The 13626-nt window shown below is 35.8% G+C and overlaps 1 protein-coding gene across 1 annotated transcript; it reads left to right on the top strand.

The window, feature by feature from the left end:
* Positions 1–8930: 8930 nt before the first annotated feature.
* LOC108146271 (zinc transporter 1) lies at positions 8931–13518 on the top strand. Its single transcript, XM_017272211.1, has 6 exons — positions 8931–9117; positions 9175–9299; positions 10777–10874; positions 10934–11450; positions 11601–11835; positions 12359–13518. Exons 1-6 carry the CDS (start codon positions 8941–8943, stop codon positions 12551–12553), a joined length of 1347 nt encoding a protein of 448 aa, XP_017127700.1. The 5' UTR covers positions 8931–8940; the 3' UTR covers positions 12554–13518.
* The last annotated feature ends 108 nt before the right edge of the window (positions 13519–13626 follow it).

The following is a 13626-nucleotide window of genomic DNA, read 5'->3' as shown; positions in this document are numbered from 1 at the left end:
AAATATCAGATATGATTAACAAGAAAAAAAATATAAAAAAAGCTTCACTTAATTTTTATCATTTATTTAAAATTTGACGCATAAGCTAATTCGCCGCAATCAAAAGCGACATTGCACTCTCTTCTTCCTAATTAAACTAACGGCGAATTCAGTTTCATACGATGAAATGGAAAACACGGCGTATTCACTTTACAAACGCGCGACAACTGTGTAAATGTGTTGTTGCGAGCATGGTTATACATACATCATTAATATTTTATTGGCAATTTATTTCACAGCTTGCAAAACATCTAAAGATGAAACGATTATTGACCGATTATGACTAGTTTTTAAGTAAGGTACCAACTTTGTAATTTAATAATATCGTGGAATGAATAAAGTTAAATTTTCGCGGGTCACACACATGTGAAATAGAGAACCGATATTTTTTGCTAATTGCAAACTGTTGAATTATATTATTACGTTTCCGCCATGACTAGCTCGTTTTTATTAATTTATTTTATTTTTTTCAATGTTTAATTGGCCAAAAATTGAAGAACAACACGCTTTAAAATAAGACGCGTCCGGCGGGAAAAAAGCGCAGCGAGAAAATGGCAAATGGTGGCCGATTGAGAGAAAGAAACAGTAAAAGGAATCGTCGAGGATCTAACGGAATTTTGGCTCTTTCTCTCTCTCTCTTTTTCTTCTGAGTTTCTGGTTTTTGATGTCCTTAGCCTTCGGTTTAAGTCATGGATAGATGGCCATGTATGGTTTGAGTGCAGGCTAATCGGGAATGAAGCATCGATGTGTTATATCGATATCCCTGCCATCTCTTGCTGTTTCTATCGACGTTTCTCCACCTCTAGGAGTGGAGTGTAATTAAAAAAATTAAAAATCGTCGACCGCGCTGTTCCATCGTTAGTGCACCGCTCCGAAGTGCGGCAAAAAACGCAACCAGAAAGGCAAAGGCAGCAATTCGGTAAAATCCAAGAGAGAACAGTTATCCGGAAGTCGCGTCAAGTGCACGTGCAATTGTGAATCGTTCTTAGTATACACCGCCCCGCCCCGCCCCATTCCCCTCGTCCATTGTGACTGTGCACAATTACCTTGCGTATACACAATACATACACGTATATACCCCCTGTTTGTATGTATGCGTGCCACCCCCAAAAGAGGCGGAAAAAGAAGAAAGCAAAGGAATTTTTGCAAAATCCAAGATAACTTTGTACTATTGCAATCAATGCTTTTACTATTTCTTTTCACTCGGCACTTTGCTCTTTGCAACAAAAAAAAAACAACGGCGAATATCGGAAGTTGTTTTTCTTTTCACTCCACTTTTATCGCCACGCTGTTCGTGCCCAGCACCACCCTCACCGCCCCATTTGGTGTCTTGTAAATACTGTGAATATCGGCTATCAGGAACTGGTGAATTCAAACAGTCAAGAAATTTGCATCTTGAAATTGCCAGCAAGATAAATACAAACAATTTCTCATCAGACATACAGTAAACATTGGTTTTGCCAAACTTTATTGATTTTAGCATAATTGCGTAAGAAGTAAATAAATATTTAATAACTTGATTAATATATGACTTCGTTCAAAGATGTATAAATTTTTTAAAAATGTATTCGTTCTTAATTGAACGGGAATTAAAAAATTAAAGAATAACTTTATTAATATTAGGAGGGAGCTCTGTATTTCATATCCATTACCAAAATGCGTCATAAAAATTTAAATTTGTAATATGTATGTATGTTTATTAAACCTTTCAAATGGAAAAAATATTTAACTTTAAAGTACATATATATTATAAGGGCTATATTATTGATTGTTAGGGGTTGCCAGTGCGATTATAAGTCGAAATTTGAATAACCTTTAACCTTATTAACCCTAATAATTATTGTGTTCAAATAATGAAAATGGGTTGAGTCTTAAACCAATAAAAATTTCGTTTTTAGCAACTTCATTTGGAGTCGCGTTTCTGCTAAGCAACATCAACTACTAAAATACCGATTCCCACATTAAAAGCTTCGGTAAGTTATAATTATTATATAAAATTGTTAACTCTTTATAAATTATTTTATTTAACTAAATTGAAATCAGTTGATGAACGCTTGAACTGTTAGATGTGTTCTGAAGATGTATATTCTAGAATTAAATGTTTCGTAATTAGGTCGTAATTAAAAAGATATTTATTATAACGTTAGGAAAATAATATACACTTGTTATTATTCACTTATCTAGGTTTATTTTATTTTTACATTTAAACCTTTGATCTTAGGTAGCTAATTTCCGTCGAGGAAACCTGTACGATCGTGTCTTGCTGACCCAAAAGAATTATTATCATTGTTATTTTGTTATTACCGCCACCTGGGTCACCGAACTAGGCGGGTGGGCGTGGCCAGGTAGCCCGTGTTATTTCCATGTTATATCTGCATTTCGACAATCGATCTTAATCTCCGCTCGCTTCCTTTTGAGGGTCTTTGTCTAGGACTTGTTATACTTGATTTATGGCCCTCTTCCCATCCTCGAAAACCGGTTGTATTGGCTTAATCATCGCGTCTTGCTGGATATTTTATCTGAAGTTCTTTGTGACTCACTGCGGTTGTTTAAGTTACTTTCTTGGCAAACCCCCTTTTTTAAGATTTAGGGGAAAAACAAATTGTTTAATATAAATTCAATCGATTTGCTGATGGTTTTATAGTTTTTTTATTTATTTATTTATATTACCATCGATAAGTACTAAGGAAATGGTGGTATATATTTGATTTTATAGGTTGTATATAATATAATATAGATTTTATTCAGTAAACATACAATATATATATTTTTAATATTGAAAATAATTCCTCTATTATTTTGTTTTCTTTATTGTATATAAATTCCAAATTCTTTGCAATTTTGATGTGAATTTTTCACGGTTGCATAAAATCCGTGTATTCGAGACCCAATTAAATCACATTAAATTTCTGCTCGCTGTGGCTGAAATAATTCGATTTAAAGGTCAGGCCCCGACACTTTTGCAACTCTTTTTGCTCTCTCCCCAGTTCAAATTTACTGAAATTGAAAGCAACGTGGCGGCCGATGAGAAGAAAAATCAATATGTGCTAATACAATTTTGTGGCAAACAAATTAAAACACACAAAAGAGCACTACTCAGTGCTCTGATTTATACTCAGTATGTATTATAGTAGTATAGTTACCTATTTATTCAGTTGATTTGGTTCGGTTTTGAGGGGTGAATATTTGAGCAGCATTTTATTAATTGATACTGGCCAATTTGAATTGTAGGTAAACAAACATATTGACTGCAACTGCAAAATGAGGCCAAAAGTGGGTTATGTTTGCCCACCGGCCATCATAAAGTAGCTTAAATTTACGACTGCAACTAAAGTAGGTTAGCCCAGGTCCAGATAAGCCTCCTCCCACTACGTTCATTTTATTCTAGCATTTTATAATCTCAGCCTTGACATAGTTTTGTCAGATGTTCTGACAAAAAAAAAGGGTTTTTTTCCCCCTTTTATATTACTGTAACCATTGAAATTTGATTTCGCTTTTTATTTATTGCCGCCATTTCATGCAAATTGGGTAGCCCATATTTTTAGCTGACACATCCATGCAATGTTTGCAAATGCCCATATATGTAAATATGTATATATTTATATCTACCTCTCTGCCATCCTGATGCAATTCTTTTTAATATTTTTTCCTTTGTTTTGCCCATGGCGAAACGCAACTAGGTTGGACTTCCCACCGCCCAATCCGGCTCTTACTTTGCCTTTCTTTTCGCCGCCCCTTTTTTTCCAGGAGCACCCCCACATCACCCTTCCGTTCCCGGAGGTCTCCAAACAAAAAAAAAAAAAAAAAAAAAAAAGAACCGGGTTAATCGTCGCCACGTTGTCGTCGGCCAGAACAAATGATTACTTTTCGTTTGCTCCTCTACCGTTTGTGGGTCAACTGCAATTTTTACCATTAAAATAATTATTTGATTGCGTTTTTGCTGTTAAATGCACGCTTCCCTTGAAGTGAGAGTGAGTTACTTAAAATAATCAATAGAATTGGGGTATTTATCATTCGCAAACAGTCAAATAAATCTTTGAAAATGTTGAGAGTTTAAAATCTCAATATGATTTAGTTGCAAATGATTTCTGGAAAGCCCTTGAACATTGTTTGTATTAATATTTAGATACAGATTTAAAGATATTCCCATATTAAAATATTTTTATAATTTCTTTCTTTGTTTTTCACACCCCAAATTTAAATTCAAGTCAAATTCGTTTGACTAATGTTTAATAAATCTTTCTTTAAGTTTCTGATTATTTAATGTCCAGTACAATTATTTTGGCTTATCTAAATAAGATTAGAAGTCATATTTAGATTCTTTAAGCATTTATATCATTTGGGCAATCTCATAATTAGTTTAATTCCTGCTTAATAAATCTTTCTTCAAATTTCCGATCAATAAATAAGCACCAATTCTTTCGGCTTATCAGAAAAAGTACTTTCGAGTGCTTTGTACAACATTCCGTGCATAAAAACCACCAATTTGCTCTTATCAGTCGAATATTTGTTATCACTAAACACTATGCTGGCTGTCTTTGCAACAAAGCGAACAAATATCTGGCTCAGTAGCCCACATAACCACACAACAACCACCGAATTTGAGTGGAGAATACTCGTTCAGTGCAACTGGAGCTGGAGAGGCCAATTAAAGCACCTGACCTAGAATATTTGTAGCCCAGTTTCGCCAGCCGAGAGTGCACATGCTTTACATGCCTCAGTCATATTGAAGTCCCCATACTATCTAACAAATTCGTACTTTGAATCAGTCGACTGTGAGCTGCATGTTAAATGGTTTGAATTAATTGCGTAGGCCACGCATGTCACGTGCTCTTCATATATAGCTTTATTCATATTACGATTTCCATCCAAAAGTCCTTGAACAAAGTTAAAAGCCAAGCCGGAAATTTTAAAATCAACATTCCCAAATTCCTTTTAGATTTCTTGCTGTACATTGTTGCTTCTTCATGTTTCGTATTTATATATATTTTTGTAGCACATCACGTACTTATAAAATCAAGGAAAAATTACAAGGCCCAATGTCAAGTTAAATTAAATTACAATTGGTTTACAGGAATTATTTAAGCCAAGTACTTTTGTTTATTTCTAAGTCTTCAAAATAATTTACATACAGCTTGTATATTAAACGCTCTTCATTCTCGGAAAGGCTGTGGCATAACCCGTCGTAAATGGCAAAATTAAGATGAAATCTGGCATAATACAAAAATTAAAATATTATCATACATTCGAAGATTTCGTATTTATCGGATTCTTTAAAATCATAATGTACCATAGTTTCCTTTTCGTTGAAGGAAACTTTTTTAAGCAATGGCTTCAAATTTAGTTACATACAAGCTGTTGTATTTAAAGCGCTCTTCGCTGTGACACAACCCGCCGTAAATGGCAAAATATTTGGTCAGCCCACAGCCGCGAAAGAGACTCTGATTTCATCAATGGCTTGGCCATAGTTTGGTGTCAGTCCAGTGCCATTTATGTGCGGAGCACGTTCGCCTATCGCAGGGGCTTAAGTTTAAAGCTCGTGGGGCAGCGGCTATCAGCTATCAGCTGCAAGTGACACATTTTAAGCCGCGCCAGTTGACCACTTTGTTGGCCAGGCCAACTGTCAGTCCCTATCGCAGCGTTTTGTACCCGTGTACCTATGTACCTGTGCCTGTGAAAGCGTAAAAACTTATAAACGGGAAAAGGCCAGTTAGGGCCATTTTAGCCCAGGCATTCGGCCAGTGTTTATTCGTGTGTGAACGGACAACGAGGTTTCCCGCACGCTCCTCCATAGTATAGTATATTGTATCCATTATTTACATATATTATTCGGATTCTATCAGCCACATGTAAGTTGTGATTCAGCTCATTTCCTTTTATTGCTCATTGTTGATTATGGATTTATTCGCTTGGTGCGCACTGCACTTGTTCAAATGTATCGTTTACTCGAAGATCGTGGGCGAATTATATTCTATGTCTATTATACACTAGAAATTACTTACTAAATATTAGACGAGATATTGCAAATATAAATTCTGTTATCGCACGAAAGATGATTTCAGTAGGTTTTTAAATAAACAAATAACATATAGGTGATTTAATATTTTGATATTTTATAAGATATTTTAAAACTACTATTGTTGAAGCAAAGATAAGTTCATAAAGTTTCTGAATTTCGAATTAATACTTATACAATTTTGATATGCTAAATTCTTAATTTGTTAAAATACTATAACTATAGTATTAGGTAAAAATTTACAAACAATTTTATATGTTCCTTACCCATATTCAATAACATTTTGATATTTTAAATATAATGCTTAAAACTGTTGGTAGTTAAATATTAAATTAATATTTATAACATTTTGATATGTTATTTATTAATTTGCTTATTTAAATATATGGATTTGATATCTAAAATTCGAATTTCCTTTTTTATGTTAATTTACCTTTTCAAAAATACTTTGAAAATATTATTTTACTTGTAAACAAAGTCGAATGACTATTACTGTCTTAAAAAATGGTTTTCCTCTAGAGCCCTTGATTAATGTACGCTTTTCTGGACTTGAATTCCAATCGTGGAAATTAACTACTTATTTTTCTCAAGTTTCGAGTTGAGTGAACTCGAGGGAAAACCCTAATAAAATACGAATGCTTGTCTATATGCTCAGATCTAAATATTTGGCTAGCTTACAAAGTAGGCATGGTACATTGTAAGCAGCGATGACTTCTGGTCTAGACCCAAATCCCTTGGCCTAAAGTTTATACGATAAGCGGCTATTGTTTGTTTTTTGCGCACAGGCTGCCAAATAAAGCCGTCCGCTGTCTGCTTATCACCCATGTTTATCTAGTTTAGTCATATTTGTAGCCACTCGCATATGGAGAAGATGTAAAAACGTGGACCCAGGAAAGATCGGGCTGTTGGGAATGCGGTACGCATTTATTGGCATTACTGCGCACGGTACCCACATTGCTATAGAATCGTAGATAAAAATCAAAATGCAAAAAGCGCCTTTGTTTTTAGCGTCTCGTGTGCCGAACGTTCTGAAAGCGAAACGTTGGTTTGGTTGATGTGGATATGGATGTGGATGGGAGGGGCTGGTCGAGATAACAGCAACACGAGGAGATTGTGTAATCGCTTTGGCGATTGCTAGGCGGGAACACTGATGGTGATGCGGATTCACATACAGTGGGGTCTATCTAATAACAGACACTTGTCCATCTTAAACATACGCAAATTGTTTGGTAATACAAGATTGAAGGACAAAATAGTATGACATTTAAGGTCAAATGTAATATCTAAATACCATCGATATTAAATGAACACATTTGTATTTATTTATTTTTGATATTAAATTTGAAATGATTGCAGTTAAATCACTTATTAAGTTAGTAAATTAGTTAGTAATTTGTGTTTAAAGTCAAATTTGAAATGCAGCGTTTCCGAAGTAAATAAATAGGTGACACTTTTGTATTTGTATATGAAGATGAATTAATATATTATTAAGCACTTGACTCATAGTTCAAAATCATTTGGAACAGAGAATTTGATTCACGATGGGTGCATAGAATTTTTTGTGAGTGCATGTCACTGCCTTAGCTGGTTGCTTGGCCAACGGGCAATAGTTGTTGGATATTGTTTTAGCCGAAAATGCAAATTGTTTTCTTGCTCGTCGTCACAGCAGCAAAAAGAATAAACGTCACCTTTTGCATTTACCACCCCGTAAACCCTATATTTTATTACCCGATTTTGCCTGGCAACCAAAATAAAAGGGGGGACCATTTCGCCCGATGGCGATACACTTTCATTCGCTGTCGATTGTCGATTCAGTTGAAAATGTTTTCTGTTTTTGTTTACACAACGCGGCGTTCGAGGGAATCTGCTGGCAAGCCAGTGCCATTCCCGATCTGAAATAGAGCCAGCCATAAGCTATTTAAGTGCTGGAGGAGCAACAGTCTTCCAGTCAGTCTTTCGAAATAATGCAGTTCTTCGCGTGAGTCGGATATATGTTAATTCCCAAATCTACTGAACCGAAACTTGGACCATAAAAAATGCAATTTGAGCAAACACCAAGCCCCTTTTTCGGACTAAGTTTCATTTCCAGCAAGCTGGGTTCATTTTCTCCTTATATTTTATATTGTTCACCCGCTTTCAATTAAATCGTTCCATGAAGGGGCCTCTAAAACTTTTGCCTACACAAAAGGCTAGCTAAATGGAGAACTAAATGGAAAACTGTTCGAGCAGCAACAATGGAAAACAATTGAAAAACTCAATTTGTTGGTAATTTGTTTGGGCGTGCGTGTCTCAGTGTCTCAGTTTCTCTGTGTGCAATAACAATTTCAGAGCTTTGGCACATTGCAGTCGATTTGTTGACTGTTGACTGCATAAAAAAGCAGTTGAATGAACTGAGAGCAAACTCTGATTGATATTTCGAAAGCCATATTGGTACAAATTTGTATGCGGTCGAGGCAATAAAATAACAGCCAAGTCCAATTTTGTTTTACGTTTTACATTAATAATAAATTGTGGAGAAATCTTTTTCATGGTCTTTGGTTGTCATGGCTCCTAAATTTGCATTGTAAAATTTATGAGTGGAAAAGTTCTAGAAGTAAAACCACTTTTATCACCTGTTATTGTGGTTTCTAAATAATTACATACAATATAAATTCTAAGTTCTTTTGAATCGAAAATCGAAAAGTTCTAGAACTAAAACCATTTTCTTCACTGGTTCTGTTATTCTGTTGTTTTAAAATAATTTGGAAAAAAAATCGATTATTTGAACTTTCTTTTTATTTTTTATAAATTTATATTTAAATTCTGAAAGTTATTTAAAAATTGTATTATAAACTTCTTATTAAACTAACCTCCTTTAATTTCATTTTTTTTGCAGCTTCTCCAAAATGGCCAAGTACTCGGGCAAAAAATGCCGGCTGCTTTCGATGATGTGGCTGACGGCGTTCTTCTTCTTCGTGGAGATCATAGTGGGTTATGTGACCAACTCGATGGCTCTGGTCGCAGATAGTTTCCACATGTTGGGCGACATTGCCGCCTTAGTGATATCATTTCTGTCTGTAAAGGTAAGTCTCCTGTCACTCGTCAATATATATCAATCACATAACTTCCTATCTCGACAGATGTCACCGAAGAAATGGTCGAAGAACACCTTTGGATGGGCCAGGGCCGAAGTTTTGGGAGCTTTGGTCAACGCTGTGTTCCTGGTGGCCCTCTGTTTCAGCATCACCATCGAGGCCTGCAAAAGGTAAGTGTCCAAAGAATACAAAATAAACCTATTTCTAGTGAATTTTGTGTAATTTTAAATCAACAGTTAAATATATATACAATTAACGACATCTTCTTTTGATGATTGGAAATGAAACCATTTTTGAATTCATTGTAAAGCCAATGTTAATTTTGTTGGCTTCAACAGTTCCGAGAAGCATTGCCTTCGTTTATATAAATAAATAAAAACACATACCAAGAATTGCTAAATGATTGCTAATCATTTCTTTTCTAAAAGTATTTTTTTTTTATGGTTTTGAAAAAAAAATCAGCGGGTTTGCCTTACATCAAAGAAAAAACTAAACACAAGCGCCAACAAGTTTTTCTGTTTATAATTTATTTAAAAATAATTAATGTAATTTCAAAATGAAGAACTAGTTTAATCCTCATTAAATTGATTTTTAATTATTATTTTTATCAGCTTCTTCGTGTATTCGTCACTAGCCTAAGCTGTTTTCCATAATATTGAGGATCATCGATCTGTTTTTAACTTATTTTGTAAACAAAAAATGTAAATTGGATACCAAAAACTAGTTTTTTCACGTTCTTATTTGATTGATTAAAAATTATATTTATGTCACCTCTTTTGAGTATTCGTCACTAGGGTAATCTGCTTTCCGTAGTATTATTATTGGGACTAATTACGGATCATCGATCCGCACCCAGTTGTTTGGTGATCTGTGTGCAGTAAGCCGAATTACGATCAATAAGTTCGCCTTGGCATCGGCATGTGCTAATGTGATTTGTTTAAATTGACTTGAATCACTCGATTCCGTATGTGAGTTAATTTGTTGTTTGGGTTTTACTGCCACCTTTCCGTCTGTATATGTGCTTTGGGTTTTGTGACTTGTACACCTTATTAATTTACATTCCGGGCACATTTTGTGCATATTTATTGAAAGCTTTGCGAGGTGAAGTGAGTCTGTTGCCAACAGCTACCGATACCCTGGAGACGCCAGCTACACTGGCATAAAATATAATCTTAAAAGATAAATTGGTTTTGTATGGCTTGATCTAAAATAAACGGCCTTCACTAAAGTCTGATTAATGATAGCTTATCATGATTTTTTATTTGCATTTAATACTTTTTTTTTAATTTTAACAACTGCAATAACTAAATTTTAAAGATACCATTTACTGATAAAGCTGATGTGGTGTTTGGTTCATTCACTTTTTAGAATATGAAGGAATTAACTATTAATAAATACACCAGAGTGGTTTGATTCCATTCCAAATCTGAATTTTGCAATTTTATTTGAATTTAATGTTTTTTTTTAATTAGATTTTAGTTTAAATTATGATAATTTTATGTTTATTTTAAACATAATGAATGATCTTAAATTAAGTAGAATACTTTCAACTTAAATTGGTTTTCTAACATTCTCATTAAATTCTAATGTTTTCCCTGGAAGTTTGTTTATTATTAAATGCTTACTTATATTTTGTTATCTTTACAGATTCATTGAGGAGGAACCGATTCATGAGCCCGAGCTGTTGGTTATCGTGGGAGCCCTGGGTCTTCTGGTGAATGTGATTGGCCTCTGTTTGCTTTACGGTAAGAGTAGCCATTAAAAGTTTAATAAAAACCCAACTATAACTAATTCTTTACTGCAGAGCACGGCGGTCACCATGGACACTCGCATGGTGCCGGACTTACCCGCAATCACAGCCGACTCACTGAGTTGGCCAACATGGACGAGGGCGAGGATGAGCAGAACGACTATGCCTACGAGAAACAGAAGGAGAAGCCGGTGGTGAAGAAGTCCAGCCATGGACACAGCCACGATCCCGGCCAGATGAACATGCGTGGAGCCTTCCTGCACGTTTTGAGCGATGCCCTTGGCAGCATCATTGTGGTGATCAGTGCGGTGGTGGTCTGGAAAACGGAGTGGAAGTATCGCTACTACATGGATCCCGCTCTGTCCATCGTCCTGGTGGTGCTCATCCTCCACTCCGTGTGGCCACTGCTGCGTGAATCGGCTCTGATCCTGCTGCAAACGGTGCCCACGCACATCCAGGTGGACGCCATCCAGAAGAGGCTGCTCGAGAAGGTGGACGGAGTACTGGCGGTGCACGAGTTCCATGTCTGGCAGTTGGCCGGCGACCGCATCATCGCCTCTGCCCATATAAGGTAAGTCTAACTTCCTAAAATTTAATAAATCAAGTTTTAGTTTTCAACTTGTAATGGAAATTTGATATTCAAGTTTTAAAGTCATTTTATTTTTATGTTTACAATTATAATTGTTACGGTCGCTGTATTAAATTCAATATTTTTTTTAAGGTGCCGCAACCTCTCGGAGTACATGAAGATTGCCGAGAAGGTGAAGGAGTTCTTCCACAACGAGGGCATCCACTCCACCACCATTCAGCCGGAGTTCAGCGAGATCGAGGGCTGCAACATGTCCGATGGCACCTCCAGCATCAACATGAGCGGCTCCGACTGCTGCGCTTTGGACTGTCCCACCACGGATGAGGGATGTGTCAAAGCCACCTGCTGCCAGAACAACAACAAACTGGTGGGTTTTGCTTAACGTATATAGCTGTGCTCAAAACAATAGTAGTTTTTTAGCTTATGGCAAGGGCAAATGGGAAAAAATATAAAAACCCGCATTTCAAAAAAGTATAATATTTTAAAATGTTTAAAAAATAATTGAATTTTGTTGTTTTTAAAATAGAAAAGTGTTTAATATTTTTATATTCATATTCCGTCTCTAGTTAAACGAGGATGTTCAATGATTTTCTTAATTTTTTCCTTAGAAAGAGAAGTGCATTATTTTCTATTTTGTAAACTTATCCAGTTTTTGTTATTATAATTTAAAAGAAAAAATTAACAAATTGGTCAAATATAAAAATCCGCTTTCACCATGGGTATAATACTTTAAAATTTATTTTAAAAATATATAACCTTTTTACTGCTATACAAAATGCAAAAGAGAGAGTATTTTTTAACACTTTACATAGCTAACACTATTGTTTTGACCGCAACTGTATGAATACAAATCCAAAGAGGCAATTATAAAGATGAACTCTAATTTACAGAACCAACTGCCCTCACCCACCAACTCGCCTTACCTGTGTCGCCAGAGAAATGCCGCCCGACAGGCGGGCGATGTGGAGGCGGGTTCCCTGCTGGAGGCCACAGCCAGTGGATCCTCTGGTGGAGCCACCGTGGGAGCAGGAGTGCCCACCGCAGGAGCGCCGGCGATATCAACGCCGAAGAGCGATTTGGTCTGACGACAGCCACCACAGCAGACGGCGCAACAACATGTACACTTTGCCACGACCAAAACGGAAACCACAAGCGCAACAGGAGCAGCAACATCAATACGTGATATAATGTTCGAGCCAAGCGCCGCCAACAACCAAGTGGCTTCCACATGCAGCGCACAGGATGCAGGCGGCAATCTCGGCCAGCGGCGAAGGGAACTTCAGTTGCAGGCCGAGCAGCAGCAGTATCAGGAGCGGGTGCCACCGTTGAGCACCCGGAATGGCGACGAGGTGGCCCTCTAATTTAGGAGCCTAGTTTAAAATAACCGCTGCAATGGAGACTGGTCTGCCATGTGGCAGCGTTCGTGTTTTAGTGTTTGTATCATTATTTGTTCTTAGCGGAATTTAGGCATTAATGAGCTAGTTTAATTAAAGTAAAAGTAAAAGTAAAATCAAAAAAATGAATGTTATGTATAACACGATTATCTGATAGAGTGCAGAGAACACAAAGTTTAACGAAAGAGAGTATGTCATTCAAATATACTGCATATATAGTATGTTAAAACCTATTCGATTGTAGTTAATTGCATTAGTTTAAGTCGATAAGTGAGAGAGCCCAACCAACAGAGAATACATATGTACTACGTTTTTTACATTTTGAGAAAGTTTATACATACGTGAAATAAATTATTGTATTCAATAGTTATACCTACGGATTAGCAAATGACTAAAGAGAGTTTACAAAATACATAGGTATTTGTGTATGGTTAGGCCATAGACCCTTAATCTTAGTAGTTGTAATGCTATCTGTAAAAAAAAAGAACATGTTTTTACCACAACCGTGAAACTAGTTTCTATTTAATTTTAATTGTATCGAACTTTATAATGACTATACATTTAATGCGAACATCATGTATTATTTTATGATCTGCATTGATTTTGCACCTGTATATGTTTGTAAATAAACACCAAACATAATCAGTCCAAGCTAATTTACTCTATTTGATTTGGGGTAATTTACATAAAGCGTTTAATTATTACTTTCCACAGCAACAAACTCAATATAAATATAGCTTTGATTTTCATTTGATATATAAATA

Source organism: Drosophila elegans, unplaced genomic scaffold (genome assembly GCF_018152505.1).
Source record: "Drosophila elegans isolate 14027-0461.03 unplaced genomic scaffold, ASM1815250v1 contig_208, whole genome shotgun sequence".
Classification (NCBI taxonomy): domain Eukaryota; kingdom Metazoa; phylum Arthropoda; class Insecta; order Diptera; family Drosophilidae; genus Drosophila; species Drosophila elegans.
The sequence above is the reverse complement of the archived record's forward strand: the minus strand, read 5'-3'. Positions and strand labels throughout refer to the sequence as shown.